Source organism: Cervus canadensis, chromosome X (genome assembly GCF_019320065.1).
Source record: "Cervus canadensis isolate Bull #8, Minnesota chromosome X, ASM1932006v1, whole genome shotgun sequence".
NCBI classification, from domain to species: Eukaryota; Metazoa; Chordata; class Mammalia; order Artiodactyla; family Cervidae; genus Cervus; species Cervus canadensis.
This window is the reverse complement of record NC_057419.1, coordinates 132,473,701-132,487,688: the sequence shown is the minus strand read 5'-3', so window position 1 is coordinate 132,487,688 and position 13,988 is coordinate 132,473,701. Positions and strand designations below refer to the sequence as shown.

Here is a 13,988-nt window from a genome sequence, read left to right as displayed (position 1 = left end):
TTGGTTCATAAAGTTATTTCAACATAGGTATTTTCTTTACCTTTGTCTTAAAAACTACCTATATGCCTTCTTCAACTTTTATTCTCATTACTCTTTAGTGTTTCATGTAGGAAAGAATTTGAGCTACTATTTGCAATAGTGATTTTCATTCTAAGCTCCAGTTTCATGAGATGCCTAAGAGTGAACCTTTAAACTGCTCGTGGACCCTATTAACTTTACACACACATATACCACACTATGTTTGTTATTAGGATCTTTATAAGACTTGATTTTAAAACAGATCCTGGTTGCTAAACATTTTGAAAACAACAGACATCCTTGTACATAATGGTGGCTGGTGTCTGCTTTTGATATTTTATAGATTTTTATTTTAAAAATACTGTTATCATTTTCAGACTATTGAGTCTACTAGGATATTACCAGTATTTCAAAGCATGTTTTTTAATATGATTTTAGTCCCAGTTTGTATTGACTCTTCTTAGTTTCTTGAGGAAAGCTTCTTGCTTTTCTTTTAGTTTCTTTGAGGGAGGATATGGGATAATCTTAAAAAAATTAATTCTTGGTTTGATTATTATAGTATTATCTTATGAAGTTTCTCAAATATGCTAATACAGTAGAGATAATTTTAAAAGTTTTTGTTATAGAGTATTGACTACTACAATATCTCAAGTAATTAGGACCTGAAATAGGATAATCAGTTCAGTTCAGTTGCTCAGTCGTGTCTGACTCTTTGCAACTCCATAGACTGCAGCATGTCAGGCTTCCCTGTCCTTCACCAACTCCCAGAGCTTGCTCAAACTCATGTCCATCGAGTTGGTGATGCCATCCAACCATCTCATCCTCTGCCGTCCCCTTCTCCTGCCTTCAATCTTGCCCAACATCAGAGTCTTTTCCAGTGAGTCAGTTTTTCGCATCAGGTGGAAATAGGATAATAGATAAGAGGAAATTGCTGTTGTGGAGGTAAACTAGGCAGTATTTGATTGGGTATGTGAGGTTGGGGCAGGGTAAAGAGAAATGAGTGGAAGATTCATTCCTGTGACAGATGACTAATTGAAGTTTCAGGCCACTAAAAGGTTAACCCAGTATACTCTGTGAACACATTAGCATGTTGTAATTTCACCTAGGATAGATTTTTGTTGTTGGTTTGATCTTAAAAACAAAGGGAAGCCAGAGAGAAAGACAGACTCAGAAGAATATTTCTTCTCTAGTTTGGGATTTTTTTTAGACTGTCACCTGATTACTCCAGTTTTCTTCAGAAGGTTTTCCAGTTAGTAATTAAACCTGTAGTGGCTCATTCTTTTAGTTGGGATAGCCTGGAGATGAGAATTAAGAGTGTGATTGAGCCATTGATTACTCTTCGGTCATTGGAATATTGGCAAAGACTAGTGATTGCTGACTTAGGGCATTTGCTGAGCTTTCTAAGGGAGCTAGTGTCCCACAGATGTCTTGGGGAAGAAAAAAGTATTACTGACACACCAAGATGTTTAAAAACATTTTCAATTTTTTTTTTTGTAAAGCCATTTAGGCATGTGGGAAGATTATTGATGACAACAGTCTTAACATGTAAGAGGTGTGAGTTTCAGGGTTAATATTAAGTAGTCATTCTGGTTTTAGTGCATTAACTATGGGAAATGGTGTTTATTACAGGCTATTTTCCTCGCAGCATTGTAGGACATAGTTAGGATTGCCAGTATCTTCAATACATTGCTTACATAACTTTGTAGGTAAGTGCTATAAATAGTAATTTTTTACCCCTGCTAGCATCTTAGCCATTATTTTACATTTATAAAAAGTATTCCTAACTCACAGCCTCTGGACAACTGGTTATTATAGCAATAAAAGTGGAAATAGAAGAAGTTTAGAGAAGACTAGCCTTTCACTTGGATTCTATTTATTTTAAAAACAAAACGGATAATAGTTTTACACATTTAAAATGGTACAACTTTTATCTTTTATGTGTTTTTCAATTCTAAAAGCCGTTGTGAGTGACCCAAATACCAAGTGTGCCTTGGTTTAAGCATTTAAGGGTGGGTATGTTACTACTATTTAGATAGATGGACCCAGTTTTACATATATAGGAAGCATCACCCATGTATATTTAAATTGATTTACTTCCATTATCCCTTGGGCTTCCCTCGTAGCTAAGTCGGTAAAGAGTCTGCCTGCAATGCAGGAGACCCGGCTTCCATCCCTGGGTCAGGAAGATCCCCTGGAGAAGGAAGTGGCAACCCACTCCAGTATTCTTGCCTGGAGAATCCCATGGACAGAGGAGCCTGGCAGGCTACAGTCTATGGGGTTGCAAGAGTCTGACATGACTGAGCCAAGCACATATGCACACTTCCATTACACCCTAGAAAATACAGATTATACACAACACCCCTTCTACTCCAAAATGAGGGGCAAAATGAGAACTATAAATTGGCATCTTAGAGATTAAAGAGACTTCAGAGATTTCCTTTTTTCCTGCATAAATATTATTTGTAGATGTGAAGATTGAGAGGTTGTCAGTTGTTCAGGGTCACACAGTTTCCTAGTACTGTATTAACTAGAAACAGTTCTCTCGACTAGCTCACTACCTTTTTACTTTATAAAAGATTTTGATCAGTTAGCATACTTCCCTACTCTGTTTCAAATGATTTAGTTTGTAAAAATGTTTATGTATAATCTTTCAGAAATACATGTTACACTTAGATTTATAAATATTTTGGGATGATGTAGGAAAGGTCATAAGAGCCTTAATATTGCTAAAATTACCTAATAAAAATTATCTCATATCTAGTGCTAAAATACAATTTTACCTGCATACCATGATCTCTGAATCAAAAATGAAACCAGCCATTCTAATAGAACAGCACAGTTCCTAGAGTTAAAGTTTGAGAGCCTCTGTTTTCGTTTTTATACTCTGGTAAAAGTTAACAAGATAAATGTGTAGACATTTGTGTTTTAGATTAATGTTTTTGTGATATATAATTTTATATGTTTGGTAATACGCTATGATATGATACTTTGGAAAAGCATCTTAATTACATTTAATGCTAATGTAGTCTTGTAATGAGTTATCCTTTCTTTTAGAAAATATGGCAAAATTTAGAAACTCCATTTACATTTCTAAGACAGCTTTTAAATAATTGCTTATCTTTTTGTCGTAGGGAGTCAGAAACACACTTTTCTTCTGACACAGATTTTGAAGACATTGAAGGAAAAAACCAAAAGCAAGGCAAAGGAAAAGTACGTACAGAATATGTGTCTTTAATTTGGTTCTTAAGGTCATACTTAGACATATGAATATATGTATGTGTGTGTGTGTGTATATATATATAGTATTTTTAGTTATGTCTCAGGTGTTGTTTTCTTGTAAAAATGCTTTTTTCTACTGATAAGTATGGTAAACCTTTGAACACATGTGGTTTCTTTGACTTCTAGATCAAAATACCTTTTGATTCTCTACTTCTACTACTATAAAGTTGGAATTACTAAGTCATTATTTCCAGTAGTTTATTTTATAAAGCATTGTATGCCAAGCAAAATACGATATTCTATTGGTTTTATTTTTATTGACACGAGTAGTCCAATATAAAGCAAATTGGTAAATTTCTTTTTCCAAAGCACCCTAAAAATGTAGCCTACGAGGTTTACTATTGACAATGACTCTTTATGAATAATGTCAAGGATAAAAATGAACAAAGTGAAGTTCTGAGTCAATAGAATGCAAGTTTAGAGTATGAGTGGATAGCCTGAGAGATGTGGATAACTTAGTGAATGGTTAAATTATTTTGGAAAGTACCTTCGACTCTGTGCATGTGTAAATACGTTGTGCAAAAGATGACTCTTTGTTCAGCATTTTCTTTGCCAAAGTGAATTTTGGATTTATATTTTCTCATGACACATTTACTTAAAAATGTCTAAATAATGCTGACATGTATGATGAACAGCGTAAAAATTTCTCATTTTAAATATGTAAACATTTTGATGAACATACACACATATATAAACATGCACGTAGAATTTTACTTAAATGGAATCAAACTATGCAAACTGTTTCATTTGCTTTTAAAACTTAATGGTATGTTGTCAGAAGCTTTCCGATCAGTGAATTTTTCCTCTCTGTAATTTTTGATGGTGTCATAGTATCACATTTTTTTAAAAAAAATTTATTTATTTGACTGCACAGGGTCTCAGTTGTGGCATGTGGGATCTAACTCCCTGACCAGGGATCCAATCTGGGTCCCCTGCATTGGGAGCTCGAAGTCCCAACCACTGGACCACCAGGGAAGTCCCATAGTATCATATTTTATATATGGAACATAATTTATTTAACTAGTCCTTGGAATACCTTTTTAGAGTGCACATAATCCTTGTGTTTCATATTTCCTATGCACTCTTAGTCTCTTAAAAAGTAGTAGTATGAGAGAGAACATGTGAATGAATATACATGTTAACTCATGACTATCCAAATACAGCCATAACTCTAGTGGGTAGTTTACAGTTATTCATTAGAAAGTTATTTTTTATTGGTTCTGCAGCCATCTTTCAAAACCGAAATTCTGCTTTTGGCTTTGATTTAATTTGCAAATTGGGATAAGACTTACAGTGGCATCTGAATAGAGTAGCCACTGCCCTTGGTTATTAGGGGGTCAGATCAAAGATTTATTGTAACAATAATCATATTTTGACCCTATACTATGTATGTTTGATGCACTGTGCTAATAATTTTACCTGTTATCTAACATTTGAACAACCCCATAGATTAGAAAACTTCTTTATTTTTATAGACAGTAAACTGAGGTCTAGAGAAGCTTAATGGTTGAGGAATTGAGCCCACATTTGTTAAAAGATGGTACTCTTAATTCACTATAGTATATACTACCTCATAGTCTTTTCTTAATAGGTTTTTCCCCCTACAAGATTAGCTTGTTTACTTCTTGTACTTCCCAATATTGTCTGCTTTTGCACGTTGTTTTTTGTAGCACAGCGTATCCATTGAACCATTTTAATTGTACTAGTTTTTCATACCAACAGGGAATATTGAGGCATGTGATAGATAAATTGCAAATATATAGCTCTATGTTAATTAACATGAACATTTTATACTTTTCTAGTGTACACTTTGTAGTTGAGCTTTTCTTTTACCATTATCTCTGAAATTTTTTTTTTTTGCTGGGGAAGCCTTTCTTTCTTCAATTAGGAATTAGTGACTTAGGTTCACAAAGACTGAAGATCATTAATAAAATAAGGTAAATTAACAAGTAGTATCTCTCATTGGTTAGGAAGGGGATTTGAAGTAGTTCTTAAGAGTAGGGTGGTTTTAGATTTTTGAAGGAGAAAGAACCCTTTATAGAACAAAGCATGGAAATACACAGTCAGTGGAAGTGAATTTGTAGACCTGGCTATAGACCAGTGATTTGCAAAGTATGGCCTGTTTTTGTACTACCCGTGAGTTAAGAATGGTTTTAACATTTTTTAAGGATAGTAAAGGTAAAGAATATGTGACAGAGACAGTATGTGGCCTGCAGAGCCTTAAAAGTATTTACTATCTGATGCTTTTATAGAAAGTTTGCTGACTGTTGCTCTAGATCACAGAAATGTGTAGATCTAGAAGAGACCCTCAATCCTCTGTTCTAATCTGTAAAGATTTTAATGCAGCTCTGGCATTTTAGAAATGAGAACTCTGAGTTGGGGAGTGACTTTTTAAAAATAATGTATAAATGCTATTGGAGGTGTTTTATATCTGAGGCATGTGGGCAACCATTTCACTGATTATGAAGTCTCCACACCCAGCATTGACAACTTTCTTATAAAGGGGCTTCACTTCCACAGTATTTGTTAATTGAATTTTCGTGATAAATAAGTGTTGAAGGGAGGGCCCAGGACAAGAATGAGATTGATATACCCATTCGTACTGCTTAGAATTGTCAGTTGAGTGCAGTGATTTATAAGACTAACAATAGACATCAAGTTAAAATGTTGAACTAATTACAAGTTAATTATTTCACAGAGTTTTGTTATTGCTGCTGCCCACTACAGTCTGTACCCGAAAGCAACAATCCTATGAAGTAGGCACTTTTATCTTTTTTTACTTTTATTCTCATTTTGCAAATTAGAAAATCTCTCTGAAGCACAGTGTGGTTAAGTAACGTGCCAAAGATCCCTCAGCTAACAGGAGTAGAAATTTGGGACCCAGTAGTCTGTTAAATCTACAGAGACTGTGCTCCAAATTGCAGTGTTACATGAGGTATATGGCAGTATAAGTGAAAAAAATCGGTACAACAAAGAGGCTGTCATAACCATATAATTTCACTGTGACATGTGTATGGCACTCTGCTTTAGGTCAGGTTTGAGTATTTTATAATTATGCACCCTATCAGCTGCTTCTGTAGCTTTATTTTGAACTCTTAAGGATAAGGATGTAACTTAATCAATTTGTATCTTTATGCAGACTTGTAAAAAAGGGAAAAAAGGCCCAGGAGAGAAGGGCAAAGGTGGAAATGGAGGAGGAAAACCTCCTTCTGGTCCAAACCGAATGAATGGTCATCATCAACAGAATGGAGTGGAAAACATGATGTTGTTTGAAGTTGTTAAAATGGGCAAGAGTGCTATGCAGGTAATGTTTATTGTGTTCTTCCCAGTTCATTTGTACATTGTGAACTTTAGCGAGTTATATAAAATATATCCCTGATTTTTCTAATATGTAAAAAAACTTTTTCACGCTGCTGCTGCTGCTGCTAAGTTGCTTCAGTCATGTCTTACTGTGCGACCCCATAGACGGCAGCCCACCAGGCTCCGCCGGCCCTGGGATTCTCCAGGCAAGAACACTGGAGTGGGGTGCCATTGCCTTCTCCATGTAAAAAAATTTTTTCACACTACTTACTATAAAAAAGGAACAAACTAGTCAGGAAACTAGGAATCTGTCAGTTCAGGCATAAGACCTTTAAGCTGTGTCTTGAGTCATTTTCTTCTGTATTATTTTTTTAATGGCATCTCACAAAAAATTATTTGGTCAAAAAATATGCTGCTATAAACCCTGACTGGGATGTTTCAATTTCCCCTGAATTTATATAGTGGCTGTTAAAACATGAAATTCTTTACACATACAGAATTCTTGGTTGAGTGACCTAATGTAGTCACTATCCACTTGAGTGAATTATTTTGATCACTGTTGTCTATTGCAGATTTTATTACTTGTGCTGTTTCTTAGCACAGGAGTACAAAGTTAGAGTCACCCATGTCAAATTATCCTAATTTTGTTTCTTCATAATTTTATGACAACAGAAACTTTTTGGCTTTATACCCATATGGTTTTTAAAAATTGAATCAACACTATACTCAATATACATATTTAATGAAATTATTATAAAATATTAATTGAAACTAATAAATAAAATTTTTTTACATGTAAGGGATTGTTAGCTTTCGAACCATCACCGATTGTATAGTGCAGTGTAGTTTCTTGAATTTGAATTAACTCATTTATTCATATATGGTTAGCTTTCATATATTTGTAATTAGGATGTGGATTTTATTTCTTGTTTAACATTTTAAATTATTGTTTTGTGTACACATTAAAAAAATAATGTCTTATATTACTGTGCTATGGTTTATTTAGTCATTCCCTGATTTCAAAAATTACCTTCCTCTCTCTAGTTCCCATTTTGGATTAATTTTATTAAAGAGATAAATTATCTCTGTCATACTGTATACCATTTTGTTACTTTCCTTTTTATATTTATATTATACTTTTTGTCTGTAATATTTTGTTCTGAGTGGTTAAATGCATTAATCTTTTTTCCCAATATTTTGTCATTTTTGTTACCATCAGAAATCTCAACTTATATCTACACTCATTAGGCTATTCTATTTTTGTCTAGTTTGTAAGTGGGTTTTTTTTTTATTAACTTTTTGGCACATCATAAATTTTTAATAGAAAATGTGAAGACTTAGCTTTATATTTCTTTTTGTTAATGGTATATCAGTGTTTAAAGAGCAAACACTTTCCTTATTTTTGTGTTGCTTATGGTTTGTCATATGTTAAGATTGTACCTTTATGCCATTTGTCTTCTAAATGTGCTTTCCGCCTTAAAAGCAGTATATCCACAGTATCCATTGACTTCCCTGAATCATCTCTCCACCTCTAGTTTGTTTTGTGTACTCCCACTTGTGTTATCTTTCTAACACCAGATTTGATCAAGAAAGTCTCCTGTTTACAAACTTCGAAGAGTTCTTCCTTATCTAAAAGTTCAACCCTGATTTCCTTATGGCATACTTGCTGTTCTCTAGCCACCATATGTTGTATGCCTCTAGACCTTTCTTTTTGTTTTTCTGACTGCCTGAAATAGTCTTATTTTTCTCCCTTCCATATCACACAGGATTGACTAATTCAGATATCACTCTTTTAGCGGGGAACATTCGTGGATTCTGTCTCCTTCTTCCCTTGAATGTATTTCTTACTCTTCTCTTTTCAGTATATTACAGTTATGCACATGTCTGAATTTGCTTCTAGATTGTTAATGCCTAGATCGGGGACTGTGTATTATTCATTTTTTTGTATCCCCAGGATATCCCTATTTCGGTAATTATAAGTGAGAGTGAATAAGTACAGGACTCACTGTCAGTTTTAAAATAGTTCTTTAAAAAGAAGAAATCATGCTTGTGCCCCTAGTTCTATTAGATAATAGATAATTGAATTTTATTGAATGAGTTTTTAGTATACAATTTGATGGTTAAATTTTTAAATATATTTCATTGTGATAGCTTGTATTATTTACTATTTGTATTTTATTTGTATTTATTACAGTGGCCTTATATAAATTCTAGTATAAATTCTACTTTGAGCTTCGTGAATAACTTTTTGATGAGACGTGGTGATAATTTTGTAAGATTTCATTAAATACTTTTGTATCCTTACTGGTGAGAACAGCCCTTGTTCTAGTTATCAGTTGCTGCATAACAAACACCCCAAACTAAGTGATGTAAAAGAACAACCATTTTTTTATATGATGCTTAGTGATTCTGTGGATCTAGAATTCATACAGAGGTACGTAGGGTTGTCTCTTCTATGCATCCATCCATGATGCCTGGGGTCTTAGGTGAGATAGCTTTAATGCCTGGAGGTGACAAAAGCAGGGACTGTGATCATCTGGAGACTTCTTTATTCATGTTTGGTGCCTAGTCAGGAGTGACTGGAAGGCTGGGCTCACCTAGAACTGTTACCTTAAGTACCTACAAATGGTCCTTCCATGTGACTTTGGCTTCTTACTTTACTGTAAGAAGTAGCTTCTGGGTTAGAGAGACTGTACTGAGAGGAAGTGTCTAGTTCTATAGGGCTGCGAGAACCCAGTGCAGAAGTTGAAGAGCCTTCTATGACCTAATCTTGGAAGCATCATTTTTACCGCACTCTGTTCTAGAGAAGGGGACATAGACTTCACTTCTTTTTGAGGAGCAATGTCAAACAACTTGGGGCCATGTTTTCAAACTTCCATAGTCACATAATATATTCTCTTGATATTTATTGCTTGTATCATATTTGAGAATCATCTTAAAAATGTTTCTTTCATAAATTGAGTTGGTTGACATACACAAGCTGCTGTAAAGTATAGAAAAAGACGAAAATCTAGAAATTAAGCATTTTTTTTTAGAAAACGTCCAGTCAGTCTCCATGAGCCAGATAATTCTTAAATAATATTTCCTTTTTCTTTTTTTGTACATCAAGTTGTATGTATTTTATTCATTCAGTTTATACTCAGATTCCATATGTATTTAACTTAAAACACTTTCCTTCCTGAGTTTTTATTTTTATATTAGCTGTTTTTTATCACCCTAATTTTAAAATTTTGTTTATTTAAAAATTGTTTTTATCTGTCTTGTGGTTTCCTCTTCTGTCCACAAAGGAATATAGTACTGCTTTTATTTGTTTTCTGAGCTGTGCAGCATGCGGGGTCTTAGTTCCCCAACCAAGAGTCAAACCTGCTCCTACTGCAGTTGAAGTGCAGAGTCTTAACCACTGGACTGTCAGGGAGGTCTCAGTACTACTACTATTTTTTAGTTCTCTTCTTCTTTTTTTTTTTTTTAAATTACTGTATTGAGATATACTTCAGAAACCATGAAATTCACTCTTACAAAGTGTATATTGAATGGTTTTTAGTACATTCACAAGAGTTGTGCAGCCATCACCACAATCTGATTTTAGAATTTTTTCCATCCCCAGGAAAAAAACCTCATGCCATTAGCAGTCACTTTCTCCTCACCTGACTGCAAGTCTAGGCAACCATGAATCTACTTTCTATAAATTTGCCTATTCTGGATATTTCATATAAATGAAGTCATACAAATAATGATTGGTTTTTTGTGGCTTCTTTGGTTTAGCATAATGTTTTTAAGGTTCATCCATGGTGTGGCATGTGTTATAACTTCATTATTTTTTATTGCCAAATAATATATTCCATTGTATGAATAGACCATATTTTGTTTATCTGTTCATCTCTTGATGTACCTGTAGTTTGTTTTTACCTTTTGACTTTTTTGAATAATGCTGTTATATGATTATTACTGAATAAGGTTTTGTTTGGATGTTTGTTTTTATTTCTCTTGGGTAATATACCTAGGAGTTGAGTTGCAAGGTCGTTTAACTCTTTAACCTTTTGAGGAGCTGCCGAACTGTGTTTTTCAATGTGACAGCACCATTTTACATTTTTACTAGCAGTGGTTTAGCATTCCGTTTCTCCAAATTCTTGCTAGCGTTTGTTATTGTCTATACTTGTTTATTATAGCCATCTTAGTGGGAGTGAAGTGGTATCTTCTTGTGGTTTTGATTTCTGTTTCCTTTGTGGCCAATTGCATTGATCATCTTTGCATGTGCTATATAGGCCATTTGTGTATCTTTTATATAGCACTTATTCCATCCTTTGCCTGTATTTTTAATTGGATTATTTGGCTTTTAAAATTACAGAATTACAGTTCTTTATCTTTCTGGGCACAAATTCCATATCAGATACATGATTTGCAAATATTTCCCCCCATTCTGTGAGTTATCTTTTCACTTTCTTTTTTTTTTTTTTCTTTTCACTTTCTTAATGGATTCCTTTCAAGAGCAAAGTTTTAATTTTGGATAAGTCAAACTTATTCTTTCTTTCGTCTTGTGCCTTTGGTCTAATATTTAAGAAGGGTTTGCCTAACATGGTTATGAAATTTTTCTTCTGTGCTTTATAGTTTTAGCTCTTACATTTAGGTCTTTGACCCATTTTCAGTAAAAGTATTGTGTATGATGTAAGATAGGGTCCAACTTCATTGTTTTGCTTACAGATGTCCAGTTGTCCCAGCACCATTTGTTGAAGAGACTAGTTTTTCTGTGTTGAATTGGGTTAACATCCTTGTCAAAAATCAAATGACTATCAGTCTAAGGATTTATTTCTGGACTTTAAATTTTATTTCAGTAATGTTCGTAACTGTCCTTATGCCAGTAGCTTTGAGGTAGGTTTTAAAATCATGAAGTGTGAGTCCTCCGACATTGTTCTCTTTTCAAGACTATTTTGACTGTTCCGTATACCTTGCATCACCCTAAGGATATTAGGATCAACTTTCCAGTTTCTGCTAAGAAGTTAGCTGGCATTTTGATAGGGGTGGCATTGAGTCTGTAAATCAGTTTGGAGGGTGCTGTCATCTAACAACATTAGGTCTCCAGATTCATGAACTATCTTTCTTTTGATGCTTATTTAGCCTTCGATTTCCGTCTTTTCTTAATATGAGATTATTAGCACTCAAGAAAAAGTGTTATTTTATTTGCATTTCCTCATTGACCCAGGCATTTACTTCTTTTTAAAAATTTTGTAAAGTTTTCATTGCACTGGCATTGTAAATATTTAGATACTACTTAGTACAATATTTTTGTCAGCTATTTTAATATTTTCTAAGATGTCTATAATATCACTAATAAATTTCAGTTTATAGAGTTGGGTCCTATAGTTTTCAGATTCCCTTTCATTCAAAAGTTAAGGAAGGTGGATCATCATCATGTATAATCAGGTGATGGATTTACTGAATTTGATTTCATTTTATTGTTATAATGTAAATTTTGGTGTACAAATATGTATTTATTGAAGTAATGTGATGCCACTTAATGTTGGATCTTAATGACTTTGATCTGAATTAAATCTTAGAATGTTAGAAAAAGCTAATGTTTTTTCTCCCCTTCTTGCTGTAGTCGGTGGTAGATGACTGGATAGAGTCATACAAGCATGACCGAGATATAGCACTTCTTGACCTCATCAACTTTTTTATTCAGTGTTCAGGCTGTAAAGGTAAGATATATTTATTTTGGAATCAGAATGTTCTCAAATGTTATCTTTTTTGTTTCATCTGAAGATTATTAACACTTTGTGTGGAAAATACTGCCAAGATACTGAGTTATTTGCATTATAACTATACAAAATATGTAAAGAAAAAAGAGTAAAGAACAAAGAGAGGAAGTCTGTTGAGACTGTTGTTTTCTATGTGAAAGTTAATGAAGAACTTGGCAATTTATAATGTTATGTTACTTTTATTAGATATATTTCCCACTTTCAGCATCTGGTTTTAGGAACAAAGAAATGGATTAAGAAGGGAGGAAGAAGATAATGAAGAGATACAAGTTCAAGTGGCAGGGAATTATAAAGTGTAGGGAGTTAAAAAGTGCCATGAATAACAGTAAGAAAGTAAGTAGGTAGGTAAGTAAGTAACTAAGTAAGTTAAGTAAGGTATTGGTGAAATTTCCAGATTCTTTCCCCTAAAAGAGAATCTCTGGAGTGGGGTCTTGTTTAAAGTGTTTATACTTTATTTAAAAAGATTTTGAATTAAAAGTATGGAAAATATAAAATGTAGAAATGTCTTTCCTGAGACAAAAACTTACAGCGCACACATTTGGCCAGAGGGACACAACTGTGTAAGTTGGGTAGTCATATACCCTGATCTGATTCAGTAAATGAAGTCGTCAAGATCATGGGCAGGTTCTGACCTATTCTGTCTCCCTAAACTTGGCCCATCCTTGAAATTCTACAAGAAAGATGCACAGGCAAATAAATGTTAGAGTTTTCCAAGGCTATTCTTTTTTAAAATGAAAATGGCATCAAAAACATGGGCATTAGAAGTCAGGAGGATGGAAGATTGCTTAAAAATAGATCTAAAAATTGAAGATGCTAAAGAATGATTTAAACAGATCTGAAGAAAAGATCCCAAGAAGCAATCTACTCATTTAATTCCATAAAACTTCTTTGAAAATCCTGTCATTGGAATTGGAAAACAAGTAACATTATAAGAACTGATGCATTTTATGGGGTTGGTCACAACTTTCAGTGCAGTCTTCATATTAAATGTTATATGTGAGGCCTGATAGACAAATTTATTAACTTCTTGAATCTATGGTCTTCATAATGCCATTAATGTAGTCAGTTTTGAGAACTTTTTAAAAATGTCTGAACTTTAGAGTACAGAGAGTTACCTAGTTTACTCAACTTCTTAGCTAAAGATATCTGTATATCAGTATTAGAAAATTCTACTGAATCTGCTCAGAGGAAGTGTTGTGGTAATGACAGTATGATAAACCAGATAAACTCTTTAGAAAATGAGATATGTTGATATTATTTTTATTTTGCCCATGTCCATTCCGTCTTTCTGGAGTAGAAGGATACAAGTACCCGCTTGTTGTGTTATGTAATTAAGGGCCATGTCCTTTCTCTTTAGATTTTTTGAAATGGAAGGTTGATGACAAAACAACTGAACAGGTGCCAGAAATAATTTGATGAGTTGAAATTCAGTCTTAGTTGATTGATTATAGTTTCCTGATTAGGTTTCTAAATAAACAGTTTTAAAACAAAGCCATAGAGCGTTTTCCCTTTATCAGATACATTCCTTTTCTGGCCTCATTGTATTTGTAAATAAGGAAGTTAACCATTCGACAGTTGGATATACCTTATCATAAATCAGGTTGTGAAGATTTTTAAAAATTGAAGGTGTTGAAAACG

The 13,988-nt window shown here is 33.7% G+C and overlaps 1 protein-coding gene across 9 annotated transcripts in view; it reads left to right on the top strand.

Annotated features, from left to right (window-relative positions):
- Positions 1 to 13,988, top strand: part of STAG2 (stromal antigen 2) — a 127,583-nt gene that overhangs the window by 47,861 nt on the left and 65,734 nt on the right. For all 9 annotated transcript variants that reach the window (XM_043457665.1, XM_043457672.1, XM_043457667.1 and 6 more), the window contains 3 exons: positions 3,150 to 3,228; positions 6,437 to 6,601; positions 12,194 to 12,290. In XM_043457665.1, coding sequence (XP_043313600.1) covers positions 3,150 to 3,228; positions 6,437 to 6,601; positions 12,194 to 12,290 — 341 coding nt within the window. The remainder of the gene's footprint in view (positions 1 to 3,149; positions 3,229 to 6,436; positions 6,602 to 12,193; positions 12,291 to 13,988) is intronic.